Genomic DNA, 22,541 nt, shown 5'->3' on the forward strand with positions numbered 1-22,541 from the left:
CCACTATGTCTTCCCTGTTTCTCTAAGCTTTTCCACCAACACAGAGACTGGAGCACACATGTAGCTCCCACTCTGGATGGCCGTATATCACTGGGCATTTGAATACGTGCACTAACTCCTCTGCTGGGTTACAACCTCTTTCAGGGCAGTGCCAGACCCGTAGCAGGAACTCAGGAGCTCTGTGTTTAATGAATGAATGTAGCACCTGAGCATGAGGCCTGCTAATGAAAGGATACCTTTGAGGGAAGATGTATAAAGCAATGGAATTCTGGAATTCTTGCCTAACAAACCTCTCACTGAACTTCCATTCACTGCCTCCTACCTGCTGAATGATTCCATCCATGGCCTTCTCCCCAAGAGGAAAACTGTCTAACCAGCCTCTACCATGGCCAGCACATGGATCAGACTTTGAAATACAAGACATTATAGTGAAATAGCTGGTGCCAAACCACAGGGCCTGCTTCAGTGACCAAGTCAGCAAACAGGCTACATTTCCTTCTTTAACTTCTCTCACCTTTGTTGCTATTAAGTAATTCTGTTCTGTGAAGCTACAAATCACATGCACACTGAAAAGAGGAATATGGGGTGAATATAAGGGAACTGACTTCCAAAGAGACCCCTCCCACAGATTTCTCTCTCCACCACCGCGAGGCTCAGAGCTGATGCTTACGGGTAGCCTAGATGTTGATCAGAACAGGACAAGATGGAGCAAGGACTCTGGGCGCACTATGACGATCTCTTTGTTTAAACCAGATCCCGCATGTGCAAGTTTTTGGAAGCAGGAGTTGTCATTCTTTCTATATTCCCAAGGCCTCCTGCAATGCCTTGAGTATAGTTAACACTCAGTAAACACTTCTTCCACTTATTCAACACTTACTGAGGCCCTGATGGGTGCTGGGTGTTGTTTACGGTCATGAAGAAGGCAGACATGGTCCCTGCCAGCACAGAGTTCTCAGTCTACTGAGGGTGGGAAGTAGAAAAAGGCAAATATAAAACCACTAAGTAGAGTCATTGTTATTTCATTGAAATTGGTACGTTGTTACATAGAAAAAAATGTAGGGTGCTGTGAGATTATATATATAAAGGAAAATATTTTCCTAGTTTTCCTAGATTTCTTTTAGGCAGTGGCGTCTAAGCTTAAGTTTGAGGGAAGAGTAGGAAACATTGAATGAATGGCCAGAGGCAGGGAAGACGAGACAGGTGCACACTCGCATCCATCCGTGAAATAAAAGTTCACAATGCATTATTTATAAAAACTATACTGATGTTGAGACATCTGGACATGTGAGGTGTACACCCACTTTCTCACAAAGAAGGTTACAACAGCTTTTAAGTGACCGAATTAATGGCATTTTATGAGCATTTCCACCATAAATCTTGGAATTTCAGGAATGAAGAAATATTTGACTTGCAAAAATAAATAAACACCTGAAGTATCACAGATGTTGCCTCCCAGGTTATCTGCAAGGATGTACCTACCTACTCAACCCAATTCCTTTTCTCCTTTGTTTCCCACATCAGAGTATTCCACCAACAACCCTGACTTATTGTTAGTCATATTCCAAGTGACAGGCGTCAGCCTCCTGCCACCACTGGTCATTGCCATCGCCGTCATCATCATCTTCTACTGCTACCGTGTCCACCGGAAGCAGAAGTTGACCCCATCTTGGGAGACCAGCAAGCCACGGAAGCTCATGGACCTCAGTGAGCGCCTGGCCATCATCATAGAAGACGACGGCTCTGACATCAGCTCCACGTGTGCCAACAACATCAACCACAACACGGAGCTGCTGCCCATTGAGCTGGACACCCTGGTGGGGAAAGGTCGCTTTGCCGAGGTCTACAAGGCCAAGCTGAAGCAGAACACTTCAGAGCAGTTCGAGACCGTGGCAGTCAAGATCTTCCCTTATGAGGAGTACGCCTCCTGGAAGATGGAGAAAGACATCTTCTCAGACATCAACTTGAAGCATGAGAACATCCTCCAATTCCTGACGGCCGAGGAGCGGAAGACAGAGTTGGGGAAGCAGTACTGGCTGATCACGGCTTTCCATGCCAAGGGCAACCTACAGGAGTATCTCACGAGACACGTCATCAGCTGGGAGGACCTGTGCAAGCTGGGCAGCTCCCTGGCCAGGGGCATAGCTCATCTGCACAGTGACCACACCCTGTGCGGAAGGCCCAAGATGCCCATCGTGCACAGGGACCTCAAGAGCTCCAATATCCTGGTGAAGAACGACCTGACCTGCTGCCTGTGTGACTTTGGGCTTTCCCTGCGTCTGGACCCCACTCTGTCTGTGGATGACTTGGCCAACAGTGGGCAGGTAAGTCAGACCTGGATTCCCCTTACCTTGACCCTGGCCCCATCTACCTCTTCATCCCTAAAGTAGCCCTACACTCTTTATACTTGTCTATATCCCACTCTCTCCTGGCAGGGTGCTAATGAGCAGCATTTCTCCTCCTATTTCTTTAAATCCTCCCCAATTCAGGACAGGTAGTTTTCTTCCTGAGTCGATCCTAATGTCTCTTCCTCTTGCCAATTATTTTTCTGTGCTTCAAACCCTGTTAGCACTTTCTCTCTATTTTTTTCCTCTCTTATGGCTGTACTCTGTACTGTTAGTAGTTGTATTGTTTTGTTTTCCATCGTTCTAGAAGGCACTCTCCATGGAGTCCAAATCCATGCCCATTTGGTCACATCTACCACAATGCCTTGAACAGGGAAAGTGACCAAGGAGCATTTGCTCTGTGAGTGATGGGCTGAGTGAATGAATAATTCCACTTTTAAAGCATCTCGCAGAGTAAAATAGAAACCTCTTTAGCTACGGAGCTATTGGGAAGTGACTAGAAATTACCAGCATCCTTTATGAATGACGTGGCCCCTTGTTTTCACACATCGGAAGCTTAACTGTGGACCAGAGTGGAGTCTCCAGGGCACCAGTGTTTTCTCTACCCGGGAGGAGGAACGTGCTTCTGAAGCCTTTAGTCACTGCCCAGTCAGCCCCCTGGGTCCATGACTGCTCAGGCAGTCTTGAGGTAAACATGTGGAAACACGAACAGATCAATGTGCCAGGAGAATGACTCATGCAATGACCTATTAAAAAGAAAAATGTCTTCTAATGCCTGCCAATAAAAAACAGTCTTTGGGTTAATAACACCAGCTCACTTGACTTTCCTTAGATTCTTGAGAAGGGAGGACTTCATTATTCCTTAGCTTTATAGGCGCTGCATCAGCAAGCATTTCAGTGATTCCTTCCCTAGAAATAGTTCGGTGTTCCTTTGTGTCTCAGTGTTTTCATATTATCAGGCATCGTCCAAAAGAGACTACATGAAGATCCAGATTTGGTCTTTTACTGGGGAAATATCTTCATACAGTTTCATTTAGTGGAGATTTTATGAAATTATACTACATTCTCGGCACTACAGTGAAGAGTCAGACAGCCCTTAAGTGACCCAGACTAATGGCATTTATGATTATTTCCACCATAAATCGTGGAATTTCAGGAATGAAGAAATATTTGATTTGCAAAAGCAAAAATAAACATCTGAAGTACCACAGATGTTGCCTCCCAGGTTATCTGCGAGGATGTTATTGTATAATATGGTGACATGTTTCATGGGGCTGGACAAGGCAGCTCTGGGGTTTGGCATTTCCTTATTTTGGCATGTTTTGTTTATACTCCTTAAAGGGTGTTCAGGAAGAGAACACCTATTTTTAAAAAGAATGATATAAGCCCTACCTTTCCGTGCAGGTCTCCTTATTTTAAAAAAGCGTTGTACTTTCTAAGATTATCTACCCAATGTAGGGGACAAACATCAGCTATATTTGAAAATAAAAATGCGGTTGGAATGAAATAATGAGCCTCCATGTCTGTTTTTGCTTTAGGTGGGCACTGCAAGATACATGGCCCCGGAAGTCTTAGAGTCCAGGATGAACTTGGAGAATGTCGAGTCCTTCAAGCAGACAGATGTCTACTCCATGGCTCTCGTGCTCTGGGAGATGACGTCCCGCTGCAATGCGGTGGGAGGTACGTATGCACCCCCATCCTGGTGCATGTGCCTTCACGCTGATGTCATGTTATTTGCTTCCAACATGAGACCAGGATTGCCAAAGAGTCAGCTCCACAATGAGAGCCTAGTTGAGATGTGGTGGTACATAGCCATCCCAGTAGGATTTGGAATTATGCTAAAAAGCCTAGGTCTTTAAGCTGAAAGTCCGTTTGGAGCACAAAGCTTTTTATCTCCTTTCGTAAAGTATAATTCTTTCTCTCGATGTAGCTTCCCACAGATATTCGAATACCTGGCAAGTGATGAACACTAATAAGAATTATTTCTACTTATCAAATGGATACTATTCCAGAAAAATATCTGATTTTTTTTTTTTTTTTTTTTTTTTTTTTGGCATTTTAATGTTACTCAGAATTATAAGGTCCCGGAGATGGATTTGACTCAAAGTTTACTTTTATGGACATGACTTTCCCTTGTTAGGAAAAACAAGCAGAATGGTCTGATGTATCTATTTAGGTTTTGAAAAACTGAGTGAAGAGAGGCTATGAGGAATGCAGCATTCTTCAGCGGTGCAGGGGTGATGTCACTGTTTTAGAGAGTATTGGTCCCTTGTCCCCTGAGCTTTCTGGACATGAGCATGGCTGAGGGCTACAGTACTTGATCCTTGCTTGCCTCTCTTCTCAGTAGTTTCCATCAGGGTTTGACGTCCCAACTTAGAAATTTATGGATCAAAACATGGTCCTGGCTGACAGCTAAGTCAAGCCAACCTGACTCCAACTTTATTTTTAGCTCTTTGTTTGGCAATAATTTTAGACTTTTACAGAATAGTTTCAGAAATAGCAAAGACAGGAAGTTAACATTGGTACAATACTCTTAATTAACCTATAGAACCTATTCACATTTCCAAGTCCCCAGTAATGTCCTTTTCTGGAACAGAATCTAATTCAGTTCCCCCACTGCATTTGCCGTCCACGCTTCTTAGCGTCCTTCAACTTGTGACAGCTCTCAGTCTATCTTTGTCTTTCATGAACTTGGCACTTACAAAGAGTTCACACCCACTATTTTTTTTTTTAAATATATTTTATTGATTTTTTACAGAGAGGAAGGGAGAGAGATAGTCAGAAACATCGATGAGAGAGAAACATCGACCAGCCGCCTCCTGCACATCCCCCACCGGGGATGTGCCCGCAACCCAGGTACACGCCCTTGACCGGAATCGAACCTGGGACCTTTCAGTCCGCAGGCCGACGCTCTATCCACTGAGCCAAACCGGTTTCGGCCACACCCATTATTTTATAGACAGTCTCTCACATTGGGTCTCTCTTGTTTTCTCATGATTAGATTGAGGCTATATATTTTGGGCAAGAATACCCCAGAAATGACATTGTGTCCTTCTCAGTGTCTCATATTGGGGCCAGTTCACCTTGATCACTTGATGAAGGGGGCTTTCTCCCCTGTAAAGTAACTACTTTTTTTCCACTTGTGATGAATACATAGTTTGTGGGAAGGTACTTTGACCTGTCTCTAAAGACACTAAACACATACATAGTAAGGATACGAGACCTGTTTCTTATAATTCTGCCTGCTAATTTTAGCACCCATGAGTTGTTCTTGCCTGCAATAATTATTACTATAATGTTTTTCTAACAGCGATTCTGTTTCTTATTCCTCCTATGTTTAATATATATATTCTACGGTAAGGAGTAGCTATACTTTCTTTCATCACTCCCTGTTACTTATTGAATTATGAATTTATATCAGTATGGAGTTGTGGATATTTATTTTAGTCTATGGGTCTGTGATATTCTCATTATTTATTTTGTTGCTTCGATGGCCACAGCTTTGCTCACTGGGCCAGTCTACCCAACATTTCGCCCGAGGTGGATTTGGGTGACACACGTGCTGTGATTCTTCATCCTGTTTAGAACACGCTCAGCCAATTTCCCAGGATGGGCCCAGGTCACCCCCCGCCCCTGAGCCCTTTGCTGTACCCTCCCCTGCTCCCTTGGGGCCCTGCCTAGGGATGGCACTTCCCATCCGGCTGCCACTGTCATTTTCTGGTTTCCTGCCTGAGATTTCTTCCCCCACAGCATTTTCAAAAGTTGCTTGGTTTTTCCTTGCACAGTGATATTTGTTTAACCAGGTCTCAGTCACCGAGGATCGTTTTCTGTTTGAAAGCGTTGGCAGTTCCAGAATGAATCCTTTAGGATGTGACTGAGTTGTGGAAGAGATGATGCTGTTGTCACTGTCAGAATAAATTTACCTAAATTCCGGCGTCTTTCCTGTCCTTTCAAACCCGACATCCTATAACCATGAGCAGGAGAGAGAGGGTGTCTCTGTGTCGTTCGCTCTGTCAGGGCAGCCAGCTCATTAGGGCCTCGTGTGAGCTTCCTGCCTTCGTTGTTATCAATGACTGAAGGCCTTTCCTGTTGCTATTTGCTGAGTGTGGAGGAATTCAGCCTAATGGGGAAGAACGCACTTCACCAACTTTTATGAGGCCTAAAAACAGATACAGTATAAACAAGTTTTCCCAAGGAAGGAACAGGATCCCATTTGTTCAGCTGGTCCCAGAGAGCCTTTCATAACCTCTAAGGTAAGAGCAGATGGACGGCTTTGGGGGATCCGGAAAGAGGCTCTCATTCTGTTTGATCGTCAGCCCACAGTCCTGTTTCTTCCATCTCTGCTCAGGCAGAAAAAAAAAACAAAGTTGTTTATCGTCATTTGGGTCCAACAGAAAGCCTTTCACTCGGTTAAATGTGTGAACTCATTTATTAAGTCCTTTAAAAAAACACACACACCTTTTTTTAAGAGCATTTTTTCTTTTCTTTTTGGGTTGCCTTTTAAAAACCTTAAAGCCAGATTTTTATTTTTTCAGCCTCATCTTAATTTCAGATTTGGTTTTTACGTTTCAAGAATGTACTCTTGGAAGGCACATAAAGCCTGAAGAGCAATGTGTTCCCTCCTGGCTGCTGTAGAAACACACATGTAAAGACGGGGCTTGCTCTCGAGAAGCTTCGTGTCATTTACTGATGAATCGACTTTTATTTTGTTCTCCTTCTTAAAAAATTTGCCCATCCAGACACAGTTCTTCCCTTACAAAGAAAATCGATAATAATTCCCTCCACTTGATGTCCGGCTTCAATTGATAAGGTCTAAGAGAGAGGGCAGGGTATAAATGGCTTTCCTTAAGCTTAAAACTTCTTTTCTGTGACTTGAAATACAACACGTGCAATTCCTACTTATTTTCATTGCCAGCCTCATTTCAAAAAGGAAATGCGGACTATGCTCACCTTAGTTTGAGGAGTTATAAAGCGATTTTTTTTTCATCAAATAGGGCAACTAATATTCCCATCTCGTTGGTTCTGAGTGAGAGAACATCTACCTGAATGAAGTAGGCTGTGAAGCAGCTGGGGACAGTCTTGCAGGAGAACGTGAGCTCCCAGTTTTCCTGCCTTGGAGCAAGTCCATTCTGTTCTCAGGGTTGAGCCCGCATTCTTCACGCGGGTGCAGCCCGGCCCTGGCTTGCCTCTCTGGGCTCCTCTCCGCTGGACACTCTCTTCGTTCTGCAGTCATCTTTATGGACGTGTTTTAGGTCTCACCTCTAGCCTTGGTCTCATGCTGTTACTGGGACTGGGACCCTGAAATCGACTTGTAACCAGGCAAGTGCGGTTCAGCTATGGTTAGTGCTGCAGGAAGGTAAGGCGGGGGGGGTGGGGGGGGGCACAGGGAACTGAATGCCCACGCTGGCTAAAGGGAGTGTGGCCATGGGGTGAGGCAGTGAGGGACAGGTCAGCTCTGGAAGAAAAGGTGAGACCCAGGAGTGCCCTCCTGAGTTGAATCTTTTCCAGCCAGCCTCTCCTCTGTGCAGAGCAGCTCAGAGAGCACTATACCAGGGAATCCTCACTCTTATCGGGTGAGAAAATGCAAACAGGCAAAAATAGCACCATTCTGAAGCCAATTGGTGCAACCCCATTAGCACAGATTTCCACCTAGAAGCTCAAGAGATGGGTTGCCATAACTGAAGAGAGTGGCCAAAGGCGAGAGGCTTTCTGGTGGAGGTGGGTTTGGTCATGTAATAAAACACCAGGAATACTAGGTACCATGACATGAATACTAGCTTCATGGATTAGCTCATTTCATCCAGCTAGGACTCTTTGAAGTATGTACTATTTTTTTTTTAAAGTATGTTTTTATTGAATTCAGAGAGAGGAAGGCAGAGGGAGAGAGAAACATCAATGATGAGAATCACTGATTGGCTGCCTCCTGCACGCCCCCTACTGGGATCAAGCCGGCAATCTGGGCATGTGCCCTGACCAGGAATTGAACCGTGATGCTCAACCACTGAGCCACACTGGCTGGGCTGAAGTATGTACTATGATAAGCCCCATTTTACAGATAAGAAAACAGAGGCTTCAGGAGGAAAGCTGTACAGGCAGAAATCAAAGCCCTGTCATCTGACTCTAGCCCACAGGCCCTAACCTTCCTAGTACATACTGGCCTGACCGATACAATACATGTTTAATAAATGGCAGGGACAATTACCATTATTTTCTTCAGGATGGGGGAGTCAACACTACTTTGTGCATCCTAGCCTTTGATGCAGAGCCTTTCTGGAAGTCCCTAACAAGACAGTTACACATTGAGGAATGTTCAATGATGGCCTCACTTCTGAAAGGTTCTAGTGATTGACCTTCCTGTCCCCCCCAGGTGAATTTCTGTTTACAGAATCCCAAGGCTAGTAAATTCTGTAGCATGTTATGGGCTCGGTGTCTTCAAGTCTGAGATAACTTCCTTGGGGAAGTTCTTACATTTCTCTGAAGATACATTCATTTGTTCATTTATTCACTCAACAAATATTCATTGAGCACCTAATATGTGGTAGGCATTAACCAACATGCTAAGGATAATAGCTGTGAGTAAAACCAGCCTCTCTGCCCTCAAGGGACAGAAAGGCTAATGAAGAGCTAATATTTTAGAAAGACAAGTAATGAACAAGTAGATATCCTATATAATAAAAAGCTAATATGCAAATTGTCTGTTCAACCTGGAGTTCACCTGGGAGTTTGACCAGGGGGTGGGGCCGGCCCACCAACCACCCTCGGTCCCTCCCCCTGGCTGGACCCCGCCCTTGCACGAATTCATGCACTGCACCTCTAGTATATTATAACATCAGGGGTGATTATATAAAGAAAAATAAAGCAGAGATAGGAAATAGACAATGACCGAGGGTGTTATTTCAGATACTTTGATCTGAAAGAATACAAAAGGAAAACAGGGCTTTGTAGTTGTTTGAAGAGAGAGCTAGAAAGGAGGAGGAGACTGGTGTGTTACTTTTTATGAAGGAGAAAAGTGCTGAAATCTCCATTCAGCAACGACAAGCCCAGTGACCGGCTCTTTTACAAAGAAATCTCTGTCCATGGCTTTCAGTTTGTTTAGTCTTCATGCAAGTGTTTGTGGGGTGTGTGGGAGGCAGATGAAGGCGGGGTGCCTCTCAGGGCCCCTGTTAGCGAGCACAGCAGGCACTATGTTCATGGCATCCCCAGCCAAAACAGGCCCACAAGCCCACCGACTTCCAAGTCTCTAGCCATTTAGGCCTTTGAATAGAAGCTGACACATAGCAGCAGGCTGAGCGGCTATTTAACAAAGAGGAAAAACACAACCCCCAGAATGGCTCCTGCGCATACTGTCAGCTTGCTGCAGTCTTGTGAGACAGACAAAAAGTGCAAATGCATCAGAAAGAAAGAAAAGAAAAAAAAAATAAGAGGGGTAGGAGAGGAGGACCAAAGACCAAGAAGACTGGGATGGAAGCACTTGGTTTTGCTGCATTTCAGGGGAGTCTTACTTGGAAGGCAGATATAAAAACTCGGGGGCCCTGTTTCGGGGAAAACTGTCAACAACTTCTCTGCACTGTGAAGCTGGAGCTGCAGTCCGCGCAGCAGCTGGGGGCCAGATGCTGACTTTCAGAGGAATGGCTCTGCTGTGCAGAGACCAGCCCTGGAGTGCTGCCCAACTGGGAAGAGGGAGGCAAGTGTGGTTTCTCTTCAGGGCCTCCCACACATGCCAGCAACACTTGCATGGACACCAAACAGCAGAGAAAGTAAAGGAAGCTGCAAGGGCCTGGGAGTTGGGGGGTGGGGGGGGTGGAGGGACTTCTGTCAGGGACAAGGCTGCAGGGAAAGGCAGGGAAGGGAAAGAAGTCAGAAAGAAGAGCAAGTTCTCAAGCAGTGAAATGAGGTTTCTCAGGAAAGGTGTGTGAGACCCTCTAGGGCAGTGGTTCTCAACCTTCCTAATGCCGCGCGCGACCCTTTAATACAGTTCCTCATGTTGTGGTGACCCCCAACCATAAAATTATTTTCGTTGCTACTTCATAACTGTAATTTTGCTACTGTTATGAATCATAATGTAAATATCTGATATGCAGGATGTATTTTCATTGTTACAAATGGAACATAATGAAAGCATAGTGATTAATCACAAAAACAGTATGTAATTATATATGTGTTTTCCGATGGTCTTACGCAACCCCTGTGAAAGGGTCGTTCGACCCCCAAAGGGGTTGTGACCCACAGGTTGAGAACCGCTGCTCTAGGAGATCCTGAGGTGTTGAGCCTCCTATGCCTGGTGTGGGAAGCAGCCCGTGGGTGAGAGGGGGACTTGGTTTGAGCCAATAGCTGTACTGTATGGGCATCTGCCTTAGGTTGGGTGTCCCATAGCCTGGAACAAGAATTTGAGTGCATGTAGTTCTTTGGGAATAGATTTCAGGAAATGCCAACAAGGGACCGGGGAAGTGAGTCATGAAAGGGAAGGAAGCCAATGAGTGGTGTGTTGTCAAGCGGGTCTTTACTGTGGACAACTGGAGCTTAACCTTGCTGGGGACCGGGGTGCCAGGTCAAACGTTCACCTCAGCCTCACACCACCTGATTCAGGAGGAAGCTGGGTGTTTATCTTACAGCTCCCATCTGTCTTTGGTCAAGGGCTGCTCCCGGGGCAAGGTGGGAGGGTGAACTGCCAGCTCTCCCTGCGTGCATGGAAAGAGTAAGTCTAGAGGGGTGTGTGTGGCCAGTGGTTGGTCCTATAGCAGTTTACAGTGGTTCCCCTTATCCACAGTTTCAGCTACTGCAGTCATTCAAAGTGATTAAATGGACAATTCCAGAAACAACTCATAAGTTTTAAATTGCACAGTATACCGAGCAATGTGGTGAATTCGTGCACACAGGCCTGTTGGGGATGGGAGTCATCCCTTTGTCTAGCATATCCACGCTGTTTACGTTCTCCCCACTGTCGGGCCCATCAGAGCCACGGGATCATCGGATCCACTGCCTTGGCATCTTATTGCTTGTGTTCATGTCAACCTTGTTTCAGGTAGAAATGGCCCCCAAGCACAAGAGTGTTGCTGGCAATTTGGATGTGCCAAAGAGAAGCCGGGAATTGCTTCCTATAAGTGAAAAGGGTGAATGTGCTTGACTTAATAGAAACAAATCACACACACACACACACACACACACACACACACACACACACACACGTTGGAGGCTGGCCCTGTGCACAATTTCAGGCATTTGCTCGAGTCTTAAAGCATATCCCCCACGGATAGGAAGGGTCACCGTGCAGAGTAATGATGGAGGGCACTGACTTCTCTCATTTTGTGGATATCGGAACCGAGGCATAAAGTGCACACGTCTCCTATCTAGTTCAGGGTGGAGCCAGGGCAAACAAAACTGACAATTCTCCACCCTGTGACGCATATTGTTAGCACTATTTTTTTTTAAGGGCTAAACTCAGTCTTACTCTCTAGACTCTTTGCTTTTTTCCTTAGAGACATTTCCAGATTTTTTTGTAAAGGATGTTTCTCATTCTAGGTTAGCCAGGTACAGCACTCACTGAACTAATCCCACTCACCCCTTAACTCGCTTCCTCTGCAGTTCATCACAGAAGGGAGGCCTGGGCATTGCTTGATCAAAGGCACACAGAGGAACTCTAGACAATACTGCCTTCACTCTGTTGCCAACCATGCCCTGACTTGGTACCTGCAGCTTAAAATGCAACTGTCTCCTTTTTCCCATCTCCACCACCCCCGGTCCTCCGGCTTCCCTAACCCCAGAACGGTGCAGTGTCCGTACATAAGAGCAGTGAGGAGAGGGGTGCGCTTGGTCATCAGTGGTTCTTCTGCAGAGCTTGTTGAGGAATGACAAACCATAACACCCAACGGGTCCCAGAAGGGTCCCCTTTTCAGGTCCTCTGGTGGGAAGGGCCTCACCCCGGCAGCAAGGGACACATTTGTCACGTTGGTGACAGGCATGTTCCCAGCTGTGCTTGTGCTGGGTGGGGGAGAAAGAGGTCTCTGAAAGGCTCGGTAGAGAGGAGAAAGCTTCCTAAAAAGGCAAAGCCGTTCCATCAGAGTGACCGTAATGCCGTGGGCAGTTCCCAGCGCTCTTCCCGGAATCCAGTGCGCCCTTTGGCCTTCATTTTCTCAACTGTACAAATGAGGTGCTGGTCACATCTCTGAAGACTCTTCTTTAGCATTCTCTGTCTGACTCATTTGAAACCCTTAGAGCAGTGGTTCTCAACCTGTGGGTCGAGACCCTTTTGGCAGTCGAATGACCCTTTCACAGGGGTCGCCTAAGACCATCCTGCATATCAGATATTTACATTACGATTCATAACCGTAGCAACATTACAGTGATGAAATAGCAACGGAAATAATTTTATGGTTGGGTCACAACATGAGGAACTGTATTTAAAGGGCCAGAAGGTTGAGAACCACTGCCTTAGAGTATCTTTAATAACTTGTATTCCTTTCCTCTGTCGAGATGCAACGCGTATTCCTTGCAAAACATGTAGAGCAATGTCGTGGACCTGTGATCTATGCTTCTCAAACTGGTTGTTTCAGACTTGCGATGTGGAGGAGGATGGAAATGAGAGCAGGTGGTTAGTAGCTTTAATGACGGTCTGATGTTGCCATGACACCCAAGTGGAATTCATTTTCCTTGTAATTCATTTCTATAGTGTTTCCCGGAAGTCTCAACTCCCCATGAACCGGGGGCAAAACATTTGTTTATTGTTTTTGTTTTTAAATAAAGAAATATATGGCTAAGGGACAAACAACAAGGGGAAAATTTAAATCATTTTTAATCCCACCCTTTAGCCTAAGGGGTAGGGAGTTGAGAGAGATTTGCTTTTGTCTATATCTATCCATTTAGTGATTTTGTAGTTTGAATTATCTGCATTTTCTAAAATAAAAATACTTAAAGAAGCACTTAAGCAGGGATAAAAGATATGTAATTTTGCCCCAGCCATTTCGCACTGGTTGGGGGGTTACAAGACACAAGACTCAGCCTCTTCCTTGGGACTTTACAGTTTGATAGAAGGGAAGAGAATGGAAGAAATAAATGAAAGCAGGCAAAGCAAAACTCAGGTCTCACCCCAAGAGCAGTACGGGTTAAGTGCTGTGGACCCTTCCAGGCAAAGTGTATGCACAGCAGGGTGGTTTGTGCTTGTCTTTGTGTGAAGGGAGGCCTGCCTTCCACATTTCTCTATTTCCAACTATGTAGAAAGACAACATCTTGCTAGCTCTCCTGATTGGGTGAGGCTGAAGAAGATAAGTATGCAAGCAGGGTTCTGGGAAAGATACCAAATAAACAAACAAGAGCAAGCCATCTATTCTCACAAAATGTCATTTTGCCCTGAAAGCTTCTTCACGTCTTAGCCTGGGAGGGCCAATGAGAGAAATTTTACTCATTAAATAGGGTTATTTTGAAGCTATAGGTCAAAGGTCCTACTTCCTTGGGAGAAGAATGTTGAATCCAGCCTACTGCCCGCTTTTAGCTCTGACATGTTTTAGTTCTGGAGTTGTTTCTATCTTATACAATTTCCTGTGCCTCCCTGACATGCATTATTAGCCCACCCACTGGAATTCGTGTGCTGTTTTAAGTAAGATTCAACCGGAGTTTAGACATTGCTGTAAACTGGACAGGATCAACAGGCCATTCATTCACTCACACACCAAAGCATTTGTTGGGAGCCTTTTGTATGGGAGGCCCTCTCATGCGTGCTGGAAATACAAGAATGAGAAAGAAACTCTGAATCTGCCCTCGAATGCTCACAGTCTAGTTGGGTAAGACAAAGAAGCAGGCGATTATATTAAAATATAACATATGATAAAGTAGGACTCTGCCCAGGACATCTGATCAAGAATGGCTTGGGGTATATTCAAGAAAGTTTCTATAAAGAAATTGATCTTAGTTGAAACCTGAAGTCCTAGTGAGGGGTTACATCATGTTCTATTATTTTTACAGCATGTCTCACTGAAGGAAAATTACTTTTTAAGCTTTTGTTTATTGATGTTATTATTAATGTCTCCCCTCTATCATCTTACTGAACAGCATTTTGAAAACTTTTTCTCATCATTGCTATCCTAAGGAGACTTTGTAGACATTTTTTTTCTAAATCACTAATTCTCATGAAAATATACATAATAGACCATTTTAACCATTTAAGTGAATAATTAATTCACTAGCATTAAGTACATTCACAATGTTGTGCAACCATTACCATTATCCATTTCCAGACTTACTTTTATCTTCCCCAACTGAATCTCAGTAATCTGCTAAATACTGACCCTCCATCTCTTCACCCTGGCAACCACTGTTCTACATTCTCTAAGAATTAGTCTATTCAAAGTACCTCACGTAAGTAGAGTCATACAATATTTATCTTTATTGTCTGGCTTCTTTTATCGAGCATAATGTTTTCAAGGTTCATCCGTACTGTCGCATGTATCAGAATTTCATCCCTTTCTAGGCTGAATATTGCCCGGAACTCAACACCACCTATGAAATCTGTTTTTGTACTGTGGACCATTGTTAGGTTACAAACCACTCTAGTATGTAAGACTGTTTCCACCTCCCAAGAAAGAACCAGTTTTGCTCCATTGGGGCAACATCACCCCATTGAGAATGCCTGTGTTCAAATGTAAGCTTGACGACCTTGCTGGTCTTACGCTCCACTCTGTCCCCAGCTGTTAGCCCAATACCTAGTACAGAGCAAGCACTCAGTCATCGTTTGTGGAATATTCCTCAAGCTCCTTCTACAACCACTCTTTCCTTCTTGTTTTAACCCAAGATTAAAAATTGCACTCATAGTCGCAGATATATCTTTTTTTTTTTTTTTAAATATATTTTATTGATTTTTGACAGAGAGGAAGGGAGAGAGATAGAGAGTCAGAAACATCGATGAGAGAGAAACATCGATCAGCCGCCTCCTGCACATCCCCCACAGGGGATGTGCCCGCAACCCAGGTACATGCCCTTGACCGGAATCGAACCTGGGACCTTTCAGTCCGCAGGCCGACGCTCTATCCACTGAGCCAAACCGGTTTTGGCGTCGCAGATATATCTTGGCACTCAGTGCCTCAGCAGTCCAGCCAGCCTTCCCAACGTGTTCCTGTTCCCCAGCTGCAGACACTCTTCTCAATGGCCCTGTGTTTGTCTGCTTTCTTAACAGAAGTGAAAGAGTATGAGCCTCCATTTGGTTCCAAGGTGCGGGAGCATCCCTGTGTCGAAAGCATGAAGGACAATGTGTTGAGAGATCGGGGACGACCGGAAATTCCTAGCTCCTGGCTCAGCCACCAGGTAAGGGATGGCTGTCCTGAGGGGAGAACCTGAATGGCCCCTCAGGTAGGAGAGAATTCTGGGCTCCTGGGCTTCCATCGGAGGGCAGGATCCATTGTGTTCTGTAATCTCATTAGGTTTTGTTTAGAAAGAAAATTTCAATCAAGTGGGGTGACTCTGTTATTGTAAGTCCCAACTGGCAGGTAGATACAGCGTTCAGAGAGGGCTCACGGTCATCATTTGAAGGGCATCTGGCCCATTGTCCAAGGCCCCTCAGTTCCAGTAAAATATTTTGTTTGCGGCCTCTGCCACTCACCTCTAGACCTTTACCTAGGGAGTTTATGTTTTGTTCCCTTCTGAGTTCCACATGTTTTCTTCTGGAAACTTTCAGCTGTAGAAGGAAATACTGAGCAGAGAGAACTCAGCAGAGTGTGTCGGCCAGCTGGGCTGAGAGGTGACTGCCTTGCGCCCAGGGCCGCATGCAGGCTGTGCAGAGCTGAGAATGAAAGAAAGCAAAGAAGAGGGACATGCAAATGAACAAACAGAAAGTCTATTTGTTGGGAACATCCTAATGGCTTCTTTATTTTTTCTTTTCAAGAAATGGTAGGTAAGGCCATCTATAGCAGGCCAGTCATTCTGGACTTATCCAAATTCTCTGTCGGGGGTCATTCGGGTGAAGGCAGTGGTCAGAGAAAAAGAGCTAAGTGATCGGTTGTGAGCACACACCCAGGAGAGAGCCGTGATTGAAGCATGAGAGGGAGCAGTGTGCCCCATGTCACGGACAGAGCCGTCCTTTCTATGTGGAAAACCTCCTCTTGCCTTGGATGAATCGTCATCCAGTGCAAGCTGGCACTGTCCCAGGTTTTCCCAAGGGCAGGCGAATGAATTCGGGTAAGGAACAGAAACAAGAAGTCAGGTCTGAGGGAAGCCAGATGGAGCAGGAGGCCTGGCCTGGCCAAGGCCTGGCCTAGAGCTACTTCCCAGGGCAGAAGCTAATAAAGCTGAGCTCCTGGGGTCTCGGGCAAGGCCTCAGACTCTGATGATAGGTGACTGTTAGGCGTTAACTCTGAAATCAGAAGGCACTTGTGGTTGTTCCTTTCCAACATGCCTCCTAAACTGTACAGTTCTTGTAATGAAGCCATGATTCATGATTATAAAATTCTGGAAAGAATTTGCATAATACATTTTTCCCCTTAATGAGATTTGTTGCCCTATTGATTTCAAGTTAATGCTTAATATTTAATTTAATTTACTGCCTGTAATTACAGTGTCAGAATAAAATAAATGTTACTTGTGTACCAACAATAACACTCCACTCTTAACACGGCCATCAATCAATACCGTCAATTAGGTGAATTATACAATTAATCCAACATCATGAACGTGATCCCCAGCAGGGCAGGGAGGGGCTCTGAGGCGTGTCAGGAAAGTTACAAGTAGGGGGAGCGTGCTGGTTCTCAGGGCAGTGCTCGGATTCATCTGTTCCGCCAGGCCCACCTGGTGAGTAGTCCCCACAGATACCAGTGTTGACCCTAATTGTTCAGGGCACACTCCTTCTGCCTACAGGCTATCTGTTTAACCCCAGGCCTGCTTTATTTCCCACAAGGACTTGAAATAATAGCAAAAATATTTGCAATGCAAAGTAAACATTCAAGCCCTGGAAAAAGACCCTCCCCAGGGTACTGGGCAGCATTTTCTGGATGTGCCTTTTGAATGGGGCCATTATGGGGTCAGGTTGAACTCTCTGAAAAGGCCTGGAATCAAAAACAACTGTTTCGCAGGGCCCAGCCTAACGCTGGGGAGGAGTGAGGCAGCTCTGACTGGTATTCGGTCCCGTGATATGGTCCGGTGGCACTTCCTGGGAATTCTCAGGACCCTAGAAGCCTACTGAGGGTCCTTGTGCTGTCTCTCCATTTCACGACTTATTGTGATCAAAAGGCAGCAGAGCGGACAGGTCCAACAGGTGTCCAGAGCTATGCACAGCCCCCTGCACAGCCCCCTCAGTCTGCATGCCACTGGCTGGCCTCGCACTGCGAGCGCTCCGTCGAAACGGGTTCAATGCACGGGCTCTTTCCCACCTGGCCTGCACTGCAGGAACAAAGACCATCTGGCCCTCCGTGGAGAACCAGCGACACCCCCACTCATGTTGCCTGTGGACTTCTCTTCCTCTGCAGGGCATCCAGATGGTGTGTGAGACTCTGACTGAGTGCTGGGACCACGACCCAGAAGCCCGGCTCACGGCCCAGTGTGTGGCCGAGCGCTTCAGCGAGCTGGAGCACCTGGACAGACTCTCGGGGAGGAGCTGCTCCGAGGAGAAGATTCCCGAAGATGGCTCGTTGGGCACCACCAAATAGCTCTTCCAGGGCAGGCTGGGCCAAGTCCAAAGAACAGAGGCAGCGGAAGCTGCCCCTAAGCCGACGGATGCTTCCTGGAAAACCAGGGCTCACTCCCCTCCCTGGAAGTGATGGGACTGAGCAGAAACAGCTGGCCGGGGTGGGTGACACGAAGCATTCTATGCCTTTGACGTTGTCATAGGATAAGCTGTGTTAGCAGTTCCTCAGGAAATGAGATTGACTTTTACAATAGCTAATAACATTTGCACTTTATTAATGCCTGTATATAAATATGGAATAGCTATGTTTTATATATATATCTATATATGTCTATATCTATATATACAGCCATACTCTGGAAAGAGATAAAGAAAAAGATCTAGTATTCCCAGGAAAATGGTTTGATTGGAGAGCTCCAGAGCTGAGCACAGAAGAAGGGATCCATGACAACATTAGCACTTGACAATCACACGAGGGAAGGGTGGTTCTCTGACTACATGGGGGGGAGGGGGGAGCTGGCATTAGGAGAGAGGCTCCGTGTCCCACAGTCTGCTATGGGCACGATGCACTTGCTTCTGCAAAATCATTCCCTGTGTGCGGGCCCTCATCTGTCCAGGGAGCTACTTAAGAGCCCCACTGTTTGGGGACCAGATCCTGGGGCTCCTTGTGCCATTGTTTCTCCTGGACTGTTCACTTGAGCTTCAGGCCCCACCCCTGGCTTGGGAACCACCTTCCTCAACTAGCGCAGAAATGTGGCCCCATCTCGAGTAGTTTATATATTCTCGAGCCCTGTTTTTGCCTTCACTGGCTGCAGGAAAGTCAGGACAAATTTCCTTGTCCATGAAATTGCTATGCCTTCTACTAATATATATATTTTATTCCCCCCCATACCTATATTATTCTTGTTCACTCCCAGCCCTCTCCCTTTCCTAAAATGGATCAAATCCCCCCCGAGTTCCTTGTGTTTAATTTTTCAGCGCGCTTGGTGTGAGTCTCCAGCTTTCTAAGCAACACCAGTAGCTTGTGTCTCCTGGGCTCCTGAGTGCTCAAGTGCATCTTGGTCTGGTGCGAAGGATTTGAGCTGCGATCCTGCCCCAGTCGGGACTGCTTCCTCGGGCACTCTGAACACGTGTTTTGCTTGGCCAGCGCTGCGTTTCACAAAATTGAGCCAGTTTTTAAACATTTGGAGATTTTACACATACACACACAATCTGGATCCTCAAGTGAGAATAGATAGCAGATGGTTTTCAGTTCTCTCGGACCCACATCATTCATAAAATGAAGGTGTGGACGCACTTATAAAGCTGCTTCACTTCTTGATGTAAACATTTGCGCTTTCTGCCCACCCCGCCCCGCCCCGAACCAAGGCCCCCTGTAAGGGATGTGCATGCAAGCATCATTCCCTGGCTGTGTACTATGACCGATTCCCTCCCTCTCCCCATCTGGTGTTAAGATTTGAAGTTGGCCTTTTTGGACTAAAGCGGACCTCCTCTGAGAGGTCCGGCTAGCCCAGGTCTCTCTTGTCTCTATATTAAGAGTTTCCTTCCCCTCTGTATTATGGAGGGGAGTCCTTTCCTCTAAGAAGCTTTCTTCATGATCTTCTTATCACACCATCACACCAGCCTTCCCAACATTGCAGATTCTCCTAGTGAGGATTCGAGGGTGGGACACAGGAGTCCTGTTTGAAGTTAGGAAATCCGCGTGGACGAGAACAAAGAATGAGCTTTAATACTCCATAGGAAACTTGTTCTTCCACAAACAAGTGTCAATGCTGCAAATAATCTTTTTTTTTTTTTTTAAGCTACTTATTTTCTGCCAAATATAGGAATGTTAGAGACTTCGCAGTGAGCAAAGCAGCTCTGTGGATTTTGGACGATCTCATCTCATTGGGGTTTTAGCAGACATACTGAAGTTTGGAGTAGGTGGAACTTCTAGGCACCCTGTCCCGTGGGGGGTGGGGGGGGGGGTGGGAGAGGGAAGAGGAAGTATGAGGGGCTGAAACTTGAGGACAGGTTGGCTACAATACATGGGAAGTGCCCAGAAATTCCGAGCACTTTAAGGCTTGTTGACACCGCCCAATAGCTGTGGCTCATTGACCTCTAGTGGCGAATTTCTAGAATACTGGTCCATTAATGATTCCAAAGAGCTTTATCACTTCTGGGTCATCATCAGCATAAACTGGAATGTAGAATCAGATGATACTGTGGCTTGATTTATGTGTTTTTTTTCTTATTCAAGAAAAAGACCAAGGAATAATCTGTAGTTCCTAAAAATACTGACTTTTTTTTTTACTACTCTACATAAAGGGAAAGTTTTATTCTTTTATGGAACACTTCAGCCATACTCAATGTATTAAAATAGGAATGTGAATGCTATATACTCTTTTTATATCAAATGTCTCAAGCACTTATTTTCATACTGTGCATCGTTCGTCTTTTATATAAATAAAATGTTTATTAGATTGAATAAAGCGAAAGTACTCAGGTCAGCTTCTTGTCTCCTGTTCCTATTCATAGTAGCCAAGCCCTGTAGCCTCACTTGGTTATTTTGCAGTTTATGTAGAAAAATATCACAAGACATAATCCTCTCCAACTTTTTCATTCACATCCTTCTTCAACTGGCAGCCTCAGGTCCCCTTAAAAAAAAGCACTCATAGCAGCAGTTCAATAACATGAGATGCAGCCGACGCTGTGGGTGGCCTACCCGTTCCCAGGACCCTGGCAGGTCCCTCTGCATCCCCTGGCTGCTGTCTTAGCCAGTGCCCCTCTCCCCACCATCCAGGGAGCTGCCTCCATCCCCATGACTGCTTCTCCCAGGGCGTGGCTCAGCCAAAGTTGCTGCTTAAGAGCACGTGCCTCTTTCTTCTATTTCCGCCTTTCTCTACACGAGCAGCTGGCTGATGACTATCTTCGACTTCTGCCAGATGTCATGCTTCGTCGCTCTTCCTTTCTACCCAGCCACAGTGTCCCACCTGAGGCTTGTAACCAGCTTATCTGCATCACCAGGCAAATGTACCCTGGGCAGTTGGCTCAAGGTCATTGCTTTCCGGTGACAAAGCACGTGTGGTTTTTCTGCCCCAACTTGAAGCTTTCTCTTTTGGAATTGGACATCCTGTGGCTTCTTCCGAATTATCAGCTGGGTGCTGAACAGTTAAGGTTCTGCAGAGTTAAGAAGGTCATGCCTACCTCAGGGCTTCTAAACCTCAGCACTACTGACATTCTGTGTTAGATGATTGTTTGGGGAGAGGCCTGTCCCTTTCACTGTAGGTTGCCCGCTAGATACCAGTAGCACCCACCCCACAGTTGTGGCAACCAAATATGTCACCATTATTGCCAAATGTCTTCTGGGGGAGACAGAAACTTCTCTAGCAGAGAATCACAGAGCTAGGTGATGATGTGGTCCCACACTACTGCGGGCATTAGTTAGAGACATATCTGAGCGAGTAGTTGGCAATTTTAGTGGTTACTAATTTGAATAGTTACCTGCTCCTCCACTTGCCAGCTATTTGACCTGGGCAAGTGACATAACCTTTCCATGCCTCAGTTCCTAATGGGATCTTCTGCGCCTCCACCTATACAGGATACTGTTGTGACAGGAAATACATGCAAGGCTCTAGGACAGCCATGGGCAAACTATGGCCCGCGGGCCGGATCCGGCCCGTTTGAAACGAATAAAACTAAAAAAAAAAATAAAAGACCGTACCCTTTTATGTAATGATGTTTACTTTGAATTTATATTAGTTCACACAAACACTCCATCCATGCTTTTGTTCCGGCCCTCCGGTCCAGTTTAAGAACCCACTGTGGCCCTCGAGTCAAAAAGTTTGCCCACCCCTGCTCTAGGAGTTGTGTCTTGACCCTGGAAAGCCTTCCTACGGCCAATTTTAAGTTGATATAGTATGCCAAGGGCTGCTTTCCCAAAGCAGGTTTCAAGGTAACCCGAGAGAGCATTCACCATCCAGGGGAGAACCAGGCATGTACCACAGGCCTGCCCATGAGGAAGGCCCTGTCCTAAGAGGATCAATCCCCTGGGGCAAACTCTCCTTCGCCGGGACCTGCTGTGGGAGCAGGTTCTATCCTCCACCAGCTCCACAAGCTGGACAGCGTGCCCGTTTTACAGATGAGAAATCATGCCCAGAGGACTCCAGGAAGAAGCCTCAGATCTCCAGGAGGTAGAATCTGGGTGCAAAGCCAAGTTGTCTTAAAATGGGAATTTGGAATAAGTTGGAGTAACAGTTTGGAATGATGCTTGGTTCTCTTTATTTATGCTGTCTCCTGTGGGAACTGGCCTGCCCAGTGGAATGAGGGCCAATCGCCCCCCCCGGCCACCCCCCCCCCCCCCCCCCCCGCCATCTCCAGGGCTCTCATTGTTCTCATCTCCCCCCTGCATGTCTGTTTGCTCAGTGAGGACAGGGAAGGTGCTTTTCCATTTCTATTGCCCAACTGGCTCTCCATTCGCCTGGTAAGTGTTGTCTTCAATTCTTGCTGAGAGAACCACTGAGGGATGAATGACTGTGTGTGGACAGCATTGCCTAACCTGTGAAATGTGCCCTGGTATTTCAGATGGTGCCAACCTTAGAAAACATTCTTTCAGTGGG

General features: G+C 46.0%; 1 protein-coding gene across 1 annotated transcript in view; it reads left to right on the forward strand.

The window, feature by feature from the left end:
- The window catches only part of TGFBR2 (transforming growth factor beta receptor 2), a 79,170-nt gene extending 58,738 nt beyond the window's left edge, over nt 1-20,432 (forward strand). The window contains exons 4-7 of the mRNA XM_036332834.1: nt 1,522-2,321; nt 3,881-4,022; nt 15,505-15,632; nt 17,786-20,432. Of these exons, the coding sequence (XP_036188727.1) occupies nt 1,522-2,321; nt 3,881-4,022; nt 15,505-15,632; nt 17,786-17,965 (1,250 nt within the window). The 3' untranslated portion in view covers nt 17,966-20,432. The remainder of the gene's footprint in view (nt 1-1,521; nt 2,322-3,880; nt 4,023-15,504; nt 15,633-17,785) is intronic.
- The last annotated feature ends 2,109 nt before the right edge of the window (nt 20,433-22,541 follow it).

The sequence above is a fragment of the Myotis myotis genome, unplaced genomic scaffold (assembly GCF_014108235.1).
Source record: "Myotis myotis isolate mMyoMyo1 unplaced genomic scaffold, mMyoMyo1.p scaffold_m19_p_13, whole genome shotgun sequence".
Taxonomy (NCBI): Eukaryota; Metazoa; Chordata; class Mammalia; order Chiroptera; family Vespertilionidae; genus Myotis; species Myotis myotis.